Source organism: Opisthocomus hoazin, chromosome 4 (assembly GCF_030867145.1).
Source record: "Opisthocomus hoazin isolate bOpiHoa1 chromosome 4, bOpiHoa1.hap1, whole genome shotgun sequence".
Lineage (NCBI taxonomy): Eukaryota > Metazoa > Chordata > Aves > Opisthocomiformes > Opisthocomidae > Opisthocomus > Opisthocomus hoazin.
Window position 1 is genome coordinate 83,677,145 of NC_134417.1, and position 21,538 is coordinate 83,698,682.

Below are 21,538 nucleotides of genomic sequence, written 5' to 3' on the forward strand. Positions count from 1 at the left end.
AGAATTGCTGCTTGAGTTATTTCCAAATGCCCAATTCACCTACCAATTGACTCTTTACTCTTTCCCTGACACCTTCCGCCTGTCTTTACTAGCCTTGTGTACTCAAGGATTTCTTCCTGTCTTCGATGAATGTCCTTTCTCTCTTGATTTTTCATACTGCTTCACATGCATTGGAACAAATGTCATTATTTTGCTAACCCTCCACATGGACTGTCTATGAGAATTTTAATTTCCCTTTAAAATCTGCCTAGTATTTGATCATAAATGCACAGGAGCTATGCAAATCATTCGTTGCAGAGCTGCAATGACTTCCAGTAATATTACTGCTATTTTGTATTTTGATGAACAACTTGTTCTCTCGCTGTGCCTGCCATTTGCTCCTTTCTTACCTTCAGCTGTTTTGCGGGTCTCTGCTAATTCAGATGACCTTTTTCCTTGTTCCTACTATTAGCTTTTAAAGCCAGATGGTTTGCATAACCCATGAGAATATACTGATTTATGTTTCAGCACTTTCATTTCTCATCTTGCCCTTTCCATAGAATGCTTTTCCCTCCTTTTCTTGTTTCTCCCCTTTCAGTGCTCAGATTTCTTTCAGAGTTGTCAAAATTGATTTTCCTGGGGTAAAGGGACCTTTTGGGTTAGTGACACCTCTCCTCTGCAAGACGTAAGCAGCCACGTAACAGACCTCAAGAGCAGAAATGCTTGAAAAGACCGTCCAACCCTTTTGCAAACCCTGGGTCAGCGACCACCATCCAGTATCAATATTTTTTTTAAATTTCTGTTTTCTGAATCAAATATTGCCCTTTTTTGCATCTGAGTCACCAACATTGACCACAAAGGAGAGGAGGTGACTCTGCACCAGCTCTGGAAGCCATGACCACTTTTCCCCAGCACGGAGGCTCACACTTTTCCCACAGAGCGACACCGAGAGAGGAAGAGAAGTCCACAACGGTTTGTCAGGGCACCAGGAGCCATCAGTGCCCTGTGTGTCCCCCACGAGCTCCCGCCCAGCTCTCCTGCCCGCAGCCCAGGGCAAAGCTCTGACCCCAGGCTGGGCTGACCACCCATGGCCGGTCCCTGCTGGCCCCAGCATGGTGGCTGGACTCCCTGTGTCCGCCCTGGGCTGGGCGTGTGGGCGCTGGATGCTCTGCCACCTGTGAGGTGAGCAAGGAGGAGCAGCGGCCCTCTTCCAGCAGACTGGAGTGTGACTCTGTCATGGCCGTACCTGGCGAAAGCCGGGGATGGAGCACGTCAGCGAGTGTGGTTGGAGCTGTTTACCTCAAGGATGAAGAAGACTGGGAGCATCTGAAACTTCATGGCTGAATAAGGCAGATGTCAGGGTGACAGAGGTGGCTGGGACCAGCCGTCGCTTGCCGTGGCACGGAGCTGGCTGTCCTGCTCAAAGCCGCGTCCCCTGCCAGGGACATGGCAGCTGCGCGGCCTCTCCTCGGTGACCGCGACTGCTGTCCTACCGGCTGGGTGCCACCGCCCCGAGCTCGTGAGAAAAGGAGCGCCTGTGCGTGAGCACGGAGCCGACGGGTGGGTGCCCGAGCCCGGCTCCCTCCCGGCAGCCCGCAGCCAGCGCTCCCACTCGCGGGGGGCCGTCGGGGACAGGAGGCGGAGGGCAAACACGGCGTGGGCTGCCGGAGGTGTTCACCTGGGGCCTCAGAAAACCCTGCGCGATGGCGAGTCGTTTCATGTGGAAAGAACGACGTCAAATAAAGCGCAGCTGAGGAGGCCGCGGGGAGAACCCACGCAGCCGGCGCGTTTTTCAGGACAAAACTTCGACGGGGGCTGAACTGGTTTTACACAGCGGCGCGGGGAACGAGCACGTTTGGCAGCGCCCTCCCCGCGCTCGGCCATCTTTACGGCGGGTCCGGGCGAACAGCCCTTCTGGCGGGAAGCACCCCCCCGCCCCTCGCCCGGCGGCGCACGGTCCGGGCAGCGCCCGCAGGCTCGCGGCCCGCCTGAGGCGGAGCCTCCGCCAGCGCCAGGGACGGCCGAGGGGCCGGGGGACTGCCCCTGCCCTCACCCCGCCCGAGGAGGGGGCCGCCGCCCCGCCATCCCGGCAGCGAGGGCAGCGCCCTCCCCCGCGGCCGAGCGGGGAGCGGAGAGGCGGCGCCGCGGAGCGGGAGCGAGCTGCCCCCCTCCCCGCCATTCCCCGCGCCTACCGGGCGGGCGGGCCGGGCGGGGCCGGCTCGGGGGCGGGCGGGCGGCGCTGGGCGCTGTCCTGGGTGTTGAATCCGCTGCGGCTGCCGCTCGCCGGAGCCGCGGGAGGCAAAGGGCGGGCGGGCGGCATGGAGTGAGGGCCGGCGGCGGCGGGCAGGGGAGCGGGACAGCCGCCTGCGATGGGCCAGGCATGATGGGGGCGCTCGGCTCCGTCCTCCCGCCGCTGCTGCCGCCGCTGCCGCCGCTGCCGCTGCTGCTGCTGCTGCTGCAGGTCCTCGCCGCCGCCCCGCGCAGCCAGCCGCCCTCCGCCGGAGCCGCCGCCGAGGCGCGGATCGGTGAGTGGGGCGAGGGGCGGGAGGCGTGGGGCTGGCGGGGAGCGGGGCCGCGCCGTCCCCGCGCTCCCTCCGCTGCTGCCCGAGAGCTCCGACAGGCCCCCGGCGGCCGCGCCCGCACGGCTCCCGCTGCGGGGCCCGTCCTCCGGCCCCTCACGACCGGCTCCCGCTGCGGGGCCCCGGCCACCGGCCTCTCACGACGGCTCCCGGTGCGGGGCCCTGTCCTCCGGCTCCGTATGGCGCAGCTGCCGGCGGAGGGTCCCTGTCCTCCGGCCCGTCACGACTGGCTCCCGGCCCCTCACAGCTCCTGGGCGCCGCCGGTCCCAGGGCACCCCGAGGCCGGCCCGGGGGCCCCCGCTGCCGCAGCAGCACATCCCGCCGGGACCTCCGGGTCCCTCTGCGCGGAGCCAGCCTCAGCCAGTCTCCTCACACGCTGAAAACTTCCACCGAGGCAACCACAAGGCCCCGAAAGTCGAGGTCCACCGGTGAGGAGTCACCATAAACGCACCCAGCCTCCACATATTCAACCCTCCTCTCGGTTCGGAGGATTCAGCCCACTAAACTGCCCTCGCAGCTGGAAACCGCAGGAAATGCCCAGGCCACAAACCCCCAGCTGCAGCCCAGCCTTCGCTGGTGTCCAGCCCTATCCCATTCTGTTGGAGGTGAAAGTCAGCACTGGCTCCTGGTGAAGGCTCTTTCAGAGATGTCTGAAAATACCTGGTGCTGCCCAGGGAAGACCATTCAACAGCCTCCTGCTGTCGCTGTCCATTCCCTTCCTCTTTTGGAAGATACCATCTGCAATAAACATCCCCACCTGCTAAAATGACCCACGCTAACATGAAGGGATCCTCAAAACAAGCTCGCTGTGTTTATGATCAATGCTGTTCTCCTGTGCCACTCTCCTTGGCAGTCCTCTCCTTGCACTGAGGCACTGGTGACTGTGTGCTCACCAGAATTTTCTCCAGTGATACCTACTGGTACAGTCAGTCTCATTTCACTTACAGTATCTTTCCGAAACTGACTTGGAGTCAAGAAGGTCATAACTTGGAGAATTTTATATTTTTTCCCAATTTAATACCTACCTAGAGTGGTTATGGAGATCAGAGAGTGAAAGCTAAAGTAGCTGTCCCTAAGAGATGTTTTGCTAAGACAAAAAAAGAAAATGACTTCAAGAAACAAAGGAAGCCTCCCACAGAAGTATCAGTGCAGCCTTCCTCACGTACATTCTGTTTATCAAGAAGGAACTGAAATCAGCTGACCATGTTTTTAATGAGGCTTCTGTCAAATGGCAATAAAAATGAGCTATTAAATGCTTGCTATACTGAAGGTAGTGATGCAAGGTTTTAAGGAGAAATGGTTTGGACTGGATATATCCCTCCTTCCTCTCTCCTGGTTGCTATAGATATAGACTGTTTCTCCTAATCTGCTGAGGAGAAAGCTTGCGTGAAAATATTGAAAGCAATAGCTGTAATTTTTACCTTTAATAATGCAATAGGCTATACACTGTGCTTTCAAACCAGTCAGAGTTTGATGCCATCTCCCAAAACATCAACTGCAAATCAGTCTGGGCCACAAAATGCTTTTCAGCATGTTGTAGCTACACGACAATGTTTGTGTGTTTGTCACTTCCCTGTAGCTTCCCTGTGCTTCTGTCTTGGCAAGGATGCCTGCCTGACTGTTGAGGCTGTCCTTACGTGGAAGGGAAGGGAGGAAGAGCAGGCTTGGTTTTACATAGTGAATCCAGTGGTCTAGGAGGTATAATTCAGAGGTTATTTCAGTAGCAGTAAAACAACTTGAGCCTGTCTGCTTCTTCTGGGATAGGGAACTAACTGATATCTCACGGATCTCTGTGAAAGATGGGAAAGGAGTTATTGTGTTTGACAAGATGCAGGAAAATGTTTGCATTGCTGGAAGTGAAACAGTTTTAGCTGTCTCTTCCCTTAGAATTCCTTTATTTCTTTTATTCATTGGTGTTTCAGATCTCATTAAACCTGAGTTCAAACTATTTATTATAGTAGATTCTGTTCAATTTTAGACTACAATTTTTAGACACAATCAGGAGATGCAACTGTAATTTTACAAGGTATCTGAGTTGTGGTTATAGGAGGAACATACTTATTTGGTGTCTTTTTGTGCGCAGTTCCATTTTCTTTAATTGAAAATTGAACACAGATGCATTATGAAACCTCTTTAATATGTGATGGAAACTGCCTTAAAAGCGGTGTAATTATAGAAACAGTTTTTTATTAATTTGTTCCTATTAACTGTTTCAGAAAGTCTTCCTAAAAGCTGGTTCAGAAGTAGAAGTTCATGACCTTTACCATTTCATAGGATGTTTTCATCCAATTTCATTATTTTCCTCTTTTTTTTGGTCAACTTTAGTCTATGCTTTCCAATATAATAATCATCTTGAAATGGTGACCTATTTATTTTGCAACATACTTACAAACTTGTTTAAGAAATTGGAAGTTTTAATGTTGCAGTTAAATACAATAAAAGATTTGGATTTGTGCTTCTTCTGCCTATGTAATTCATGAGGCTTTGTAGATTGTTCCTGGGGAAAGGTGTTTTTATAGGATGCTATTGTCAGGAAAAGCACATATGATTCCATTTCTTGACATTTAGAGTAGCAGACTAAATGAGAAAAAATGAGGAAAAGTATGGTCCTCCCCCTCTCTCTGTCTCTTGCCCACGTTTAGCCCAAGAGAGATATTCTCATGTTTTCCGCAGAAAAAATCAGCTGAGTACATAGCAGTGTTCATCAGTCTTTGATAAAACACTGGGTCTGGGAGCTTAATATTCTAAATAGATCTTTTTGTTTATAAGACACAGTCCATTTAAGATTATGGAACTTCTTTTCAAGTGTTTTATGAAGTAATCATCTATGACCAATATATCCCGGTCATGTTTTCTAAGTTCCACAGATTTGGGTTATTCTGCTCCAGTAGTGATGGTTGTGTGGATTTTTTTCAATGAGACATTTTCTTATTAGCAAATAATTATGCTGCGGAAGCAGTTAAACTTAAAATGCCTTCCAATAAACACTAAGCAGTTACTTCAGTAAAATTTGCAGCTCCAACAACTGAAGTTGTTCCATGCAGTTGTACAGCTTGTTAAATAGACTAATCTATTCAGAAAGTTGCAGTGGTATTTTATTTTCATATTAGATAGGCTGGGTGAGGTAGAGAACTGGGGAACAAAGTAAACTGTGAACATTCTTAATCACATTATTTCATTAGTCCTAAAATACTGATACTTTATAGCAGAAGTTGTCCTGGTATGTTTTAGAAAAGAGACTGTGTGCTTGCTGCAGTGCATTCACATTGACCTCTATTGTGTAAAATGATGCTTATAACCTTCACTGAATATGAGTATAATTTTGCAGTATAATTTGATCTTTTGTGCTGCCTGCAATCCCATTTTTTGGTCTGCATTTTCTTCTTAAATGAGTACTTTAATATGCTGTGGAAATTTCTGGAAATGGTTGTTTCATACACTGTGTAAAAGTTCCTTCAAAGTTGTATCCACATCATCATATGCAAAATTCTGCAAGTCAAATGCCTGTGAATTTAATTTTTAGCTAACTAACATAAAGACAAGTCGGTGACGTTTCTGCTTATAAACATGAAATATTCTTCTAAACCTGTAGCCGTGAGTTCCTGACACATACAGTGAGCAAGACTGTGTCTTACATTTTGCTAGGGTTTAAATGTAATTGAGGTCAGAAAAATTACTCAAAGACTTCTAAAAAATGTTACATGTCAATTGTAGGACTTTCACAAACTACAGTGTGCATGTTTAACAGCTGAAAAAATATTTTAGACATGGGTTAGGAGTTTCCAGGGACTAAAGCTGATCAGAAGTGAGTGATTACAAGAGCAGGGACTGTATCTACCATTGGTGGAAAGCATTTCTCCAGTGTGGATTCTTAAATTACAAAAGAATGAAATAAAGAGTAGGACAGGCGAAAAAATACAAATGTTTTTGCTTTTCAGTTGGGTCTTGCAAATACAATCCAAAGCTCTCCAATAGAGCTTTTGTCTATGGGTGTTTTATGGAGAAGAGCAAAAAAAATGTATCTCAGTTTAGTTCTTGTTGGATAGGTGTTGCCATAACAGAATTAAAACCACTGTTGTTCTCAGCCGTCATTGTCATGTGTCTTGGAGATCCATGAGGACTGAAATTTTGCTGCTTTCAGCAATTCTGAGCTGAGCTGAAGCTCACTGAAGTCAACGTCAACCTTCCCGTTGACTTCAGTAGCATTTGGATTGAAATGCTGGTAGAGGCTTGTAGCAGACTGGTTGAGAAAGTAGGGGAATTGCAGCGTTACCATCTGTTCAGTAGATAAAATTGCCTGACTTTCCAGTTATATTAATTTGGAACTTCTCATAGGCACTCAGGTATTTTGATATCATGTTGACTTGATGTAATTGATGATGGAGTGTAATGTATGACATAATGATAGCAAATAAAAATATCAACAAAATAATTTCATTAAGACAATCCTACTTGCTCAGAACATGAAGGATTCAGTGTAGGAAGCTGTATGCTTCCCTTCATCGAAAGTATTTCTGTATATTCTAGCAGTGTTTCTTAAGCAACGGGTTATGTTGGAAAGCAACTTGTAAGCAGCTTGATATCAAGGCATGTCTGTTAGTTCCGTTGAATTAAAGGTAAGAATATGCATTAATGTTCTTGACATCACCCCATGACTGTTCTACAGTATCTTTTTCCCATCTAACTTGGTTTTGTTGAAAGTTTCAAATGGAGAGTAAATGAATTATTTCGCTGTCAGTAAAGGGAAGTCATTGCAGGGTGCTCTAAAGGTTGTTCATAGGACAGGATTTCTAGGGAGATTTTATTTTTCTATTTGTTTGGTTTACTGATTCAGAGAAAACAGACAAGTTTTTGAAAATATAAGCTCATTTCTGCTTCCTACCTAAGGGTACCCCAACATTTCTCTGTATTTGGTGAAATAAAAGATAATATTTCTACTTGTCTTCCTTCTTTTTTTGCTACCAACAAACAATACCAGTCCCCAAAACTTACATGCCACAGAGCGTACCACACCATCGTACCATGCCAACAGTCAGCCTGCTGAGAGGGAATGAGATTACTCCCAGTTGTTAGACCAAGGAATACTTGGGAAGTTCTGCTAGAATAGCAAAGAGTAGTTAATGTTGACACATTAATGATAAATAGGCAGTTGCCTGTGTACTTTGGGACAGTGAACAGCAATGCTTACAGACGTCAGTGTGGAGAGACTGCTGTTGGTAAGAAAATGGGCAGCTGCAGTCCCTGAAGGCAGTGGAGCCCACTGATAAGCAAGGAGTTGGGGTGTCCAATTTTCCATTGGCTACGAAGAGCATAAGAACGCGAGCTCAGATATAGGTGATTACCATTGGTCATATGTATCCAAATCCATAAGACCACCTGTGGAAGCCAAAAGGAAGTGTATATTCCGACTTCCTGAAAGTGATATACATTTTGGCCTCATCACACTTACACCATAGCCTAAAATTTAGATAAAATCTCTGAAGTTACTGTTACAAAATCAATATATATAATGTCCTGCTAAAATCTGTGTTGGTGTTTACAGGCAGATTTAGGAGGGCATTCAGTAAAGGTTGGAGGAAAGATCCACTTGGTTTTGGTGACAGAACTGGCAAAGGAGGGAGAATAACTGAGTCCACTGCTAGTCTCTGTCAAAGACAGGATGCTGAACTGGAAGTATCTTTAGTTAGGCTCAGCATGGTTATTATTAATGAATCTAGGATGGCAGTAAGTAACGTTGCTAGTGAAAAAGTTTTATGTATGCAAATGAAGAATAAGGAGGTGAAGATGCAGATGCAGATGAAGAAGGACATGTTTGCAGGGGAACAATCAGAAGAGATGCCAAGGAAGAGAGGCATGTTGGGAATGCAGATATCTGAAAGAGGTAATGAGAAATGGAATGTTTAGTTGAAGTAAAATTATTGGAATTGGAGATTAGGAATGGAGATTAGTGAGTTGTATGGGATCTGTAAAGATGTAAACTGATGATTGGGTAGAGATACTTTTTCTCATGGAAGAGACAGTCAAATGCAGCAGCAAAAGTGAGACGTTTGATGGACCAGTTGAGACATGAGAAAATGAAGCAAGGTGACAAGAAGGAAAAGGGATTCACAAAGTAGGAATCTTAATTCATTCATTTAGGCCAAAGCTGTGGCAAAAAAGGAGACAGGAAATGTATGTAGACTATGAGAAACTGCTCTGGGAATAGAAAGCATTTATTTCTCTTAATGTAAGGGGTAGGATTCATCTAAATAAATGTAATTATTTGAGCTAATCACTCTAGGCTTCTTTTCACCTACATCTAGTTTATAAATTTCCGTTAATTTTACCCAGCTATGCATATGTAACATAGGTCAGATAAATGTCTCCCTGAATGCAGCTATTGCTTTCCACTTAGTATTGTCTTAATATGTTTCCCAGACTAGGGTGAGTATCTGGCTGTAAATATCTACATGGTAGATACTGCACCTTTGCTATTCAAAAATCAGGTGCTCAGGTTAATCTTGGGGAGAGGTAAGCATGTTTGGGGAGTGATTCACCTGTCTCTCCCCACAGAGGTGAGACAGATGAAGTAGCTTAAACTAAAGTTAGGGTGGTTGATGATCATCTACTATATTACTTCAAAACCACAGGCAAGACTTTGAGATGTATAGGTCTTGCAAGTAAGCTTTTTAAGAAGGTCCTGTGAGCAGTCAGGCAGGTTTGTCATGTAAGGGACTGCTACAAGTGAGGTGGCTGAAGGATATTAGTAGTCCTGGAAAAAAAATTTCTCTGAGAAAATCACCCCCTAGTAGCTGCAAGCAAAAGAAGGTGACCTCTAAATGAGACAGAGAAGAAACAGGGATAATGGAATGAGCAAGTAAAGGGAAAAAAACAGGTAAATGAGCAGGAGGTCTGCAGGTAAGACAGACAAATGGTCGGGGAGTCTGGTACTGGAGCGCTGAAGGAAGGGGACCATGATGACTTACTACTTTTGAACAGTCAAGAGAAAGCATGAAGGGCATGGAGGTTAATGTGTACATAGGATTACTGAGTTTTCTTATGTGAGTTTTACTTGTGAGGGGAGTGGAAGGGCTCCATTTTTATCTCAACCGTTTCATAGTGTCAATACGCTATAGCATTCCCAGTAACAGTATGCCATTCCGAACAGCTGTCCTCATCAAAAAATTAGGGAACTTTTTTCTGAAAAGATTAGAGGGGCTTAACTTTAGAGAATTTATTCCTTCTGAGAAGGAATTTTTGAGCAGTAAAGTAGCTTAGTAAATTGCTGCATCTTACTGTGCTTTTTCCTATAGTTTCTTTCAGTGAAACGTACTTGATTACTAAACACAGTTTGTGATGCACAGTCTCTCTGAACAGAGTTAGCACTTAGCATTGCATACCTACTTTGTTTCAAACCAATGTGTTGATAAAACAAGCTATTTTAACAAGTAAAATTCAGTAACTAGAAGTTTTATGGGAAGTACAGCTGGTTGTAGTGGGTGTAAGGTCTTTTCTTTCAGTCATAGCTTAACAGCATACAACGATGGTTACATAAGCTTGAAATCACAGCCAACAAGTGCAAGGTAATGCACAGAGATATATGTGCCTCCCAAAATGGGATATACTTCCAGATGTCCTCATAGAAAACAATGCAACTGAAACCAAACACACACTACATATTATAATAAACTTACAAAGTTCAACAAAAGTCAGAAAATATCTGGATACACATAAAAACCCCATTTTTCTCCCTCCCAATTAATCTTTGATCTCTTAAGTTTGAACCTCAAGAAATTCTACAAAATACCTTACAAGAATCAAGCTTAGATGCTGAAAAACTGGTAGATATTTTTGATTTCTGGCAAACAGAAATATTCTCCTCTCATTATTCTGCAGGAGATAATTACCTGTCTGTTGCTGCCTTAAAAGGCCTAAAGATATTATAACCTCTTCTTTTGTTAATATTCTGCTCTGCACAGGAGGGCCATCTTTCCTCTACAACTTTTTGAGTTGGTTAGTACAATTCAGTCAAACTCAGAGCAGTGGTTTCAGACAAGTATGTTACTTCACCTGGAAGGTCATGCCTCATCTTCAGGCCTGAGGACGAGTCTGTCTGATAAGAAATTGTCTGTGTTTTTTCAGCTATTATCAGGCTGCAGCTTTGCAGTACAGAATGTTTGGCAATAACAAAAGTTTCTGGTATTCCTGCCAGTGACTGCTTGATCTTGCCTTTGTAAAGGGTATTGATTTGGCTCAAACAAAAACAAAATGGATCTAAATCACAGCCTTGCTCACAAGCAATGAAAACAATTCTGGTATTAGTGCTGGTATCCATGAAATGGCAACACGAGATGGGTTTGAGGAGATGGTTAGTTTATGTCACTATTGCCCTTGAGCTCTCCAGGGCATGAAACTTTGACTTGTGTCCCTATAAAAGACAGTCTCCTATTAACCTGACCTCTCTTACAGAATTAATTTGTAAGGTAGACATTAAATTCTATTTGCTCTTCAGTGCTGAACTGAAAATGTGGCATGAAAGATTAGAACCCTTGATTAATGCAGATAGATACCACCAAAGAATGTGAATGTCTATTCTATTTTTTAATGAATGTATAAATTATGGTGTATTTCTCTTGGCAAAATGATTTGTTATCATTTTAGTTTAGTTTGTGGAACACTTTATATACTTGCTGTTTATATTTCAGCTTTATTTGATGTCTGATATGATAGATGTTAGGATATCAAATATCTTCAGTGATCTATTACTCATAAAATCTTCTTTCCTTTTCTAGGTTTTAGCACAGTACTCTCAGTATGTAGCCTTACTTACAGTGGCAAAATATTATAGCCAACTTCTGTGACCTGGTGTCACCTCCCATCCCAGCTTCTCAACTAAAGACTGTTTCTTTCTTTCATGGTATGACCCTGTGGATTATAGCAATTCCTTCCACTTGTTGGAGAATGCTGTAGTTACCAGTGGCTATCCCACTTCTTACTTATATCCTAAAGGAAGTAAAAAAGGAAAGGAAAAGGGAAACTTGGGAATTATACATCTGTCATGACTTTCTGGCAATAGCTGGATATTAATGAAGACAAGATACCAAGGTAAATATCATGAAGCATCTAGCATCTAGCATCTAGGTAGGTGAACAGAGATCTTGGAGTTAGCTACACAGTTGACAGAGACAACCCCCCCCCTCCAAATTCTTTAGCACAGGGTATTCCTTTTAGATTTTTTTATTTTGTTTGATCTATGTTTAATAAATGTCTGAGTTTTTTTTTTGCTCTTGATATCAGATTCTGCAATTTTCCCTTTCCTCAATTATAAGATGAAATTTTAAAGTTGTTAAAATATTCCTGTTAGTATTACTTATCTGGAGGTTTATTTTGGTTAACTAGATCAGCTCATAATTAAAATTTGCCAACATACATTACATGCAGGGGATGAGTTCTAAGAACAAAGGTCAGCTATAAAAATTGCATATTCAAAATAAATGCAATAGTAGTGAAAACAGAAATTTTGAAGGAAAACCGAGAGTTAACTGATGCTATCTGGTGAATTTTCATCTTAAGAGCTGCAGAAAAATAAAGCAATCATATTCTTTGGGAGCAATCACTCACACTTTTAGACAGTATAAAGTTTATAACACTGTAATCAAATAGCATTTAAAAAGCAGAAAGGGAAGGTTGTTTTAGTACTATATCTGGTTGGTTTTATGCCGCCCTAGAAGACAAAGTTTTACAGTTGTTGGCTTTTTTTTTTCACCCTGTCCATTTGCTTTTGTTTCTCGGAGTTACACCTGCTCTAATGAGTTTGTAATCTGAAAGTAAATAACTGAGAAGGGAGGAGGAAATGGACACAGCACACAGGCTTGAGAATAAACAGCTGTCAAATGGCTGACATTTTAGAAAGCAGAACACACAGCTTTTATGAAGGTTCTGAATCAGCTTGAATGAAGGAGCTGATCACACCCAGTTGTCAAAGTTTCCTAATTGAAGACTTACTTGAGAGAATTTTAGAACAATACTTTATCATCTTCAGATTATGGAACTATTTTCATAGTTTAGCAGATAGGGAAGAGCTCTGACGTGATCAGCTACCCAGTGATGGGGTGGTTACACAGGCTGTTAAAAGGAGCATGGCTGTACTTCTTTCTCTTATTTTGCAGTTTAGGGAGGTTCATGCCAGAGAGACTAAATTAAATAGTGGTACACGTGAAGGGGGTGGGGGTGAGTCTCACCTAAGCCTCTGCATGAAGCTGCCAAAAACTGAATTTGGGTGTACATATGTTTGCCCACCTAATGTTCCTTTAACAGGGTGGGCTTCTTGTCCTTTGTTACCTTTCTGTTTGTCCATCCAGTATTAGAATAATACTAACTCGCTTTCAGATGAAAGTACATCACTGCACAAGGAGACTCTGTTACCAATAAAAGTATATCAAATATAGCCTTTTATTAATAGAATCATAGAATCATAGATTGGAAAAGACCTCTAAAATCATGAAGTCCAACCATCAACCCAACACCACCATGCCTACTAAACCATATTGCAGAGTGCCATATCTACACATTTTTTGAAAACCTCCAGGGATGGTGACTCAACCACCTCCCTGGACAGCCTATTCCAATGCCTGACCACTCTTTCATTAAAGAAATTTTTCCTAATATCCAATCTAAACCTCCCCTGACACAAATTGAGGCCATTGCCTCTCATCCTATCACTAGTTACTTGGAGAAGAGACCAACACCTGCCTCACTACAACCTCCTTTCAGATAGTTGTAGAGAGCAATAAGGTCCCCCCTCAGCCTCCTCTTCTCCAGACTAAATGGCCCCAGTTTCCTCAGCTGCTCTTCATAAGACTTGTTCTCTATAACCCTCACCAACCTCGTTGCCCTTCTCTGGACATACTCCAGCACCTCAATGTCCTTCTTGTAGTGGGGGGTCCAAAACTGAACACCATACTCCAGGTGCGGCCTCGCCAGTGCTGAGTACAGGGGCACATTCACCTCCCTGCTCCTGCTGGCTACACCGTTCCTGATACAAGCCAGGATGTCGTTGGCCTTCTTGGCCACCTGGGCACACTGCTGGCTCATGTTCAGCTGGCTGTCAACCAACACCCCAAGATCTTTTTCCACCAGGCAACTTTCCAGCCACTCTTCCCCAAGCCTGTAGCATTGCATGGAGTTGTTGTGACCCAAGTGCAGGACCCAGCATTTGCCCTTGTTGAACCTCATACAGTTGGACTTGGCCCATTGATTCAGTCTGCCCAGATCCCTCTGCAGAGCCTTGCTACCCTCAAGCAGATCGACATTCCCACCCAGCTTAGTGTCATCTGGAAACTTATTAAGGGAGCACTCAATCCCCTCATCCAGATCATTGACAAAGATGTTAAACAAGACTGGACCCAAAACTGAGCCTTGGGGAACACCACTCGTGGCCAGCTGCCATCTGGGTTTAACTCCATTCACCACCACTCTCTGCACTTGGCCATTCAGCCCGTTCTTCATCCAGCAGAGAGTACACCCATCCAAACCACAGGCAGCTAGTTTCTCCAGGAGGTTGCTGTGAGTAACAGTGTCAAAGGCCTTACCAAAGTCCAGGTAGATGACATCCACAGCCTTTTGCTCATCTACTAGGTGGGTCAGGACCTGCCTTTCATGAACCCATGCTGGCTGGGCCTGATTCCCTGGTTGTCCTTCACATGCCCAGGGAGCATACTCAGGATGAATCACCCCGTAATCTTCCCTGGTACCAAGGTCAGGCTGGCAGGCCTGTAGTTCCCAGGATCCTCCTTCTGGCCCTTCTTGTAGATGGCTGTCACACTGGCTATCCTCCTGTCATCTGGGACCTCCCCTGTTAGCCAGGATTGCTGATACATGATGAAGAGTGACTTGGCCAGCTCCTGCGCCAGTTCCCTCAGCACTCTTGGGTGGATCCCATCCAGCCCCATAGACCTGTAAGTGTCCAGGTGGCATAGCAGGTCCTTAACTGCATCCTCCTGGATTATGGGAGGTTTATTCTGTGCTCCATCCCTATCTTCCAGCAGTGGGGGCTGTGTTCCCTGGGAATAACTAGTCTGACTATTAAAGACTGCGGTGAAGAAGGCACTAAGTACCTCAGCCTTTTCCTCATCCTTGTTGGCAATACTCCCCCCCCCATCCAATAAGGAATGGAGACTCTCCTTAGCCCTCTTTTTGTGGTTGAGGTATTTGTAAAAACATTTTTTGTTGTCCCTTACACCAGTGGCCAGCCTGAGTTCTAGATTGGAAATTTTGCTTTCTAATTTCCTCTCTGCAGGACCTAACGAGACCGTTGTACTCCTCTGGAGTCGCCTGCCCTTTCTTCCATAGGTGATTGACCCTCCTTTTTTTACTGAGTCACAGAATCACAGAATCACAGAATAGTAGGGGTTGGAAGGGACCTCTGTGGGTCATCTAGTCCAACCCTCCTGCCGAAGCAGGGTCACCTACAGCAGGCTGCACAGGACCTTGTCCAGGCGGGTCTTGAATATCTCCAGAGAAGGAGACTCCACAACTTCCCTGGGCAGCCTGTTCCAGTGCTCCGTCACCCTCAGAGTGAAGAAGTTCTTCCTCATGTTCAGACGGAAATTCCTGTGCCTCAGTTTGTGCCCATTGCCCCTTGTCCTGTCACTGGGCACCACTGAAAAGATCTTGGCCCCATCCTCCTGACACCCACCCTTCAGATATTTATAAGCATTTATTAGGTCCCCTCACAGCAAGAACTCCCTGTTTAGCCAGGCCGGTCGTCTTCCCTGCCAGTTCGTATTGCAGCACATGGGGACAGCCTGCTCCTGTGCCTTTAACACTTCCTCCTTGAAGAACAGCTTCACCAGTTTTCCTGAAGTTGTTTTTGTGTTTGGTGTAAATAAGAATGGTTGCAGATTCAGTTCCTTCTGATGTCACTGATAGTAGTCCAGGGTACCTGGATTTCAGGTCGTTTGAGGCATCAAATGTTTGAATAGGGATTGCCTAAAGCTGGTTTTATAGAGTATATTTGACTGTATTAAAGACAGAGTATTAGCAAATAAATATTTGAACATTTTCTTTCTAGTAAATTTTCCATTGTCTCTGTCGCAGTCTGGACGATAGCCTTGGCTTGGGGGTGCCCATGTTTTCCTGCTGCTTGACAAAGATACTCTGCTTAACTCACTCAACTGGGAGAATTCTGCTTGCCGAAGGATGGGCCTTGGTGGTTTGGTGCTGTAGCATCTTGCAACCCTGATTTTCTAGAACGGGGTGTGAGTGTTACTTTATTTGAGACTGTCACTCTCTGGAAAACAGAGGGTCTGGTGTTCTGTAGTTTGCCAGCCACGCCTGAGTCACTCCTCAGTGTTAGACAGTGTTCATGTACAAATGAAAGGAAAACAAGTATTCTACTCTATCTAGAGTTCAGTAAAACAGCTATTACATAAAGAAATACATGCAGAAAAAGATCACGTAACATTCTTTTACCTATAATCCTGGTTTGGCTTCACCAGACTGTCAGGTTAATCTAATTATAAGAACGCTTAACGAAATTTCTCAGAGACAGATTATTTTTGGTCAGCTTTTGTGCTCCAAAATGGATGCCAATTTGAGGTGAAAAATCTGCCTTTCTACTGTGGTTTCTATCAAGTGAAGTTTTATTAATACCTGGGATTTTTTTCCACCTTACGGTCCCTTCAGCTCTTGTCAGCTGTGCTAACAGAACTCTGTTTGACCAGCTTCACCATTGCCACGTAACCTACGGAAAGTCCTTCCCAGTTGTGCAGATGTCAACTAAATACCAGTCTGTAAATAAAACAAAATAAAACAAAATGAAAAAAACCCAACAAACCCACCAAACCATTTACAGACTGCAGATACGACACTTCCTGAATACACGTTAGATAAAATACACAACTTTCTTACAAAGTAAAGCTGCAGAAATTAGTTATACAAATGTGTATAAATGAAAGTGATGAATGCTAATAGATACCAGATATGATGGCAAACACAAAAACAGAGAAAAGGGGGAGGGAGAGTGTTAGAAATAAATAGCCTTTAAATGTGGCAAGCTGGAAGTTAGACTACTATAATGTATGTTGGAGTCAGTATACAACATCACTTTTTCCTAGTCTTTGTAAGTAAAAAATCAGCCAACTGGCAGCTTTGTTGGAAATAAATTAATTTTGTTATGTAATTTCTTAACACTAGTTCATTCCACAGTATTTTACATTGTATTTATTCATAATCTATTTTTAGTCACATTTCATTTGTGAATAATGTATGTCAGGTATCATGATGATGCTTTCTTCACATCATAAATCACAGTAGAGCTGTTTCTATGATAGTTCATTATCTGAAAGCAATGATTAAGTCTGTCTGTTTAATTTTTGGTTCTGATTACCAGTGCAAATACTTACGCGTGTGCCTAACTAGAGGTAAGTGCTATTGTCACTTTTTAAACAGGACTGTTCACCCCTTTTGCTTTCAGCGTGGGAAAAAATAGATCACAGCAGTTTCGATTATACCTTGATTTTTTATATAAACAGGACTTTTATTTCACTTATTTCTTTGGTAATGGGGCACTTTAATGACATCAAAATTTCACATGCTAGAAAAGTGCAATAACAGACTTCATAGTGCTCTCACCTGTGTATGTTTTTAGGGTTACTTGAACAATTTGTGACATTTCCAAACAAGATAAGTAGAACATTTTTTTTAGATGAAACTGGATAAGAATTCCTCAAATTACTTTGAATCTACTATGTGGAGTGTCTTCTGCAACAGTAATACTTTGTGTATTTCATTTACTTTTTTAAATTGATAAGGCACACCACTTTAGGATGAGTTAGAAGCTTTGGTTTTCATTCTTCTCTGATGAGTACGTATCTGGTGACATCTGGGAAGGACTATAAAACCCTACATCTGAGAAGATGCAAATTAGCTGAACATTTCTAAAAAAACAGATCGGTGCCAAAAATCCACTAACTGATGCTTTACAAATGCATGAAAACTGAAAGAGGTTGTTCTTCCTTTTTGAAAGATGATTTCCAGTATGCATACTGCCAGCTCTCCCGCGGAGGAATGACTTCAACTCTGGAGCTTAAAGAACAGCAAGAGAACACCAGATATCATGTAGTGATAGAGCAAATAAATATAAATTCCTCTTATAATTCCCAGGTGCCTCGTGAATGATTTTTGTATTCGCTCTGCAGTTTCTCAGTTCATATATTATCCATGTATAGTTATTCTCCATATGTGAGAAACTGCAAATAGCTTTTTATTCTTGGTCTCATCTCAGGAGGTGCAAACTTATATCTGCAAATATATCTTTTTGCAAATCTAAGCTTTTTTCTTTTAATTAAGATGATACGTTGCCACAGAATAAAAAATTGCTAGGATTTTTCCCTTAGAGGCAATTGAGAATTCTCTCCTCAGAAGAGAGACTACTGGGTGGCTAAGGGGAAAGAAAGTAGGACAGACCACAGCAAGTGAGAAGTCATTATGGAAATAGCTAAAAACTTTAGTTCACCTTTTCCGTTGCATTCTTACCCATGCTGAATATCAACTTGATTCCCCTGAAGAGCTTGTCTGTGCTTTTTAACTTGACCTAGAACTCTCTTAAGACAGTGTTTAAATTTGGATGGCTTATGAGGAAGATGTTACTGTAGCAACAGTAAAGTAATATTTTTCAGATTTGTTAAAAAGCTTTAGTGTCCTTCTTCACTCAATCTTTTCCAAATTTCGCAGTAACAATCTTTTTTCATTGTCATATATGGTATTTGTGGAATGAATTATCAAAAAATAGTCAAGTGGTGCAAAGAGGAGAAGGATGATTTCAGATAGTGACTTTTAAGAATCTTATGTACAGTAATATTTTTCCATTCCATTATATGATGCTTTATTAACAGAGTCATGATTCCCTTTTTCTGTTCATCTGCTGAGGGACAAGTCTCTCTTGGTGGGTCAGCTTTCCAGGCTGGTAAGAGGCCTGACAGATCTGAGGGTTGCTTGACAGTGGTGGAAGGCTGGCAGATGGGAAGGGCGTACCAAGGTGAGTGTCATGGTGCATGGCCCCATTCTTACCCTCTTGCCTTTAGCAACTGCTACTGATCACTGTCAGACTCAGATTTTGGTCTAATCTGATATGGCACTTTGTACGGTGTGCTCCTAAGAAACTTCTGACTAGAGCAATCTGGGTAAGCACAAGTATCATACCCCTGAATAATACCTGCATTCCCCTCTAGACTGACGCGGACAAGAAACTTGCAGTCCTGAGGGTACTCTGAGTAACAACAGAACAATTTTGAAGTGAACAAATATTCTAGATACAGATATACACAAACTTTCCTCAAAAGAAAAAAAAAGTACAGTCACAGTAATAACGAATCAAAAATTATGCTAGCATTTGCTCATTAGGCCTGAAACACTAACATTTTATACGAAACAAAACGAAATGGATTTTTGCTAGTAAACTGCTAATACAGTGCTAGCTATTTGTTGCTAGAGTGGGCAGAAAATACACTAGGTTAAATTGTTTTTTTTTTAGAACCATGTTCCAGCCAGAAGTCTCTATATTAAAGTGTCCCTGCTGGGTTCCCACAGCCATGGAAAGTATATACCTAACCTTTGTAGCAGGAAAAAACCCATGCCTTTGCATTATACTTTGGATTTCACTGCAGAAGAGAAAGTATGAATGGAAAGATATTACATCAAGACAGAAAGCACATTTCAAGTATTCTGGGCTTTTGAGCTGGATCATTCTACCCACCTAAGCGATACTGTCACTTCAGCCTTCTGCCTTTTGCAGGAGGCAGCAAATTAAGACTGCATGGCAGTTGTGTATGGTAGCAGGTGAAAGCTACTGAAATCAAGTTACATGGACTTTTGAGTAGGTGAATGCAAGTTGGATTTGGGTATGTCCTTCAACTAATGTCTTTGCTCTTGGCATTAGAAAGGAACAGGACAAGGATATGTTTTATTTCTTGTTTTAAAGACTTGTTTTTCAATAGTCAGTTATCCTTTAGTCTCATTTTGGAACAATGGTCCAGTACTGTTCTAGAAGGATGTGTGCCATTTGTAGAATGAAGGTTTCTGCAATGCTTGTGTAAGGTGGAGATTTTATGTGAGTGCTGGTGAGATCCATCCCTATTCAGTTTATGAGAATGTGTGAGCCATAAATCTGGGGTACTGGATTTTGCACATGGAGAAATATATATATAATTAACAGATGAAAATGTGTAGGCTTTTTTCCTCAAATGGGTATGAAATGATAGAAGTGCACCATAGTCCATGACATCTGCGTGAGAGGGAAGACTAAATTACAAGCAAGATTAATTTAAAGAGAACATAGCTCTATAGTGCACTTGGAAAATATGTAATCGAACAAAGCAGAAAGAGGTGTAATAGGTGTAGATTTTACTGATTTATCATGAACTTATACCAGACTGGTGAGTATTGTAACCTCAGCTGAACCCATTTTTTCATTGCCTTGGTTTACTTTCAGAAATGAACAAAGTCTTAAAAAACAGTCACACGTGGAGACAAGCAAATAAAATATGATAATACCGATGAGAAAGGCAATACAGCTCCAGGAAGACCCATTAATACTTTGTAACCTTGAAGTCACACAGTTTAAAGAAGTGTAAATTTTGAACACTTCTTTAAAGGAAGTAGGTGAGTGATTTTAACTAAAAGGAACCATCTTCATTCCTTTTAATAGTACTTCTAGTTATCTGAATAAGCAGTTTAAAACAGAACAGTTCCTTGAATCTTCTAGCTATCGGAACAGGTTTGTGCTTCTAAAATAAGCCTATAAATATGTATTTATCACTTTATTTTGCTGCATTATGTTTATTTTAAATACATTTAACTCTTCAACAAAAATTACTACAGTGACAGAAAGTGGCCGTTGTTTTTCTCATCTTTGTTGTATATAGGTTATTTGAGCAAGGATTGTGAGTTTTTGCTTGATGAGCAAGTGATGCCAAATTGCTCCCAAGGGCAATATGGCTATTAGACACCATATAGCTGCTATTTTTAACTTCTTGAGCCATTAGTTTTGTGTGATCATTGGATTAAAACTCTAAATGCAGTACAGATACTGACGTTATGTTTTACAGGAGCTGACAGAACAAGGAAATTATATTTTGGGATGATTCTGCTCTATACTTTCTTTTTTTGTTTATTTCACTCCTTAATTTCAGCAGAGAGAGTGCCTTGACAAGGTTTTAACTGTATCTGTTCAATATTTTGAATTTTTTTCTTATGGGAGCTTCTCATGTTTCAACGTTTGTTTCTGCTTCTTATCAGGACAAAAATGTAAGTTCAGGATGTTTTACTAGAGTAACATATTTTAAAAAAGGTTATTTATGGAGAAGGCAAAATACTGAAACATTTAAAAAATTTGTTTTTTGAGGTAACACTGAACTTTGTTTGCCTGAACTGCCAGGTTTGTCAGCCTGAGGGCAGAGAGGAGGTTTTTCTACTCCTGATGCTAGAAGTTGTATCTTCAAATCCTCGTATGGCTGTGATGGGCAGGAGGAGAATAGCTGAGCTACTGCTGTGCAGCAGAGGCCCCAGCCTTGTCACTGGGACAGGCTTCCTTGTTTGACTCATCGGTGAGGCATTGCCACACTGCAGAAGGGGGATTTGGAACACCTGAGATCAAAGTCCCACCATTCATATCTGCCTCAGATGCATTGCAGTGTTAAATTGACCCCAAGTTAAGTATTTTGATTCGATTAGCTGGAATACTTTTTTACAGTTTATCCAGTGAAGTGTTTCATCAGAAGTATCCTGTAGAACCTTGATTTTCTGAAAAATACATTTTTAATTGAAAGACCTGTTGACAATCTCCAAACAGCTTGAGTTTATATAAGGATCAGAAAGTTCCGAGAAGTTTATTGGTTTTGTTTTAAAAAAAATAAAATAAAGCAATCTTTTAGTTTTGCTTATGTAATAGCAGAATATGAGTGGAATCGTCATGGAACTGATATTTCTAAGCTTTTAATTCT

At 42.6% G+C, this 21,538-nt stretch overlaps 1 protein-coding gene across 1 annotated transcript in view; it reads left to right on the forward strand.

The window, feature by feature from the left end:
* Positions 1 to 2,202: 2,202 nt before the first annotated feature.
* Positions 2,203 to 21,538, forward strand: part of PTPRN2 (protein tyrosine phosphatase receptor type N2) — a 707,013-nt gene continuing 687,677 nt past the window's right edge. The window contains exon 1 of the mRNA XM_075419758.1: positions 2,203 to 2,504. Coding sequence (XP_075275873.1) covers positions 2,360 to 2,504 — 145 coding nt within the window. The 5' untranslated portion in view covers positions 2,203 to 2,359. The remainder of the gene's footprint in view (positions 2,505 to 21,538) is intronic.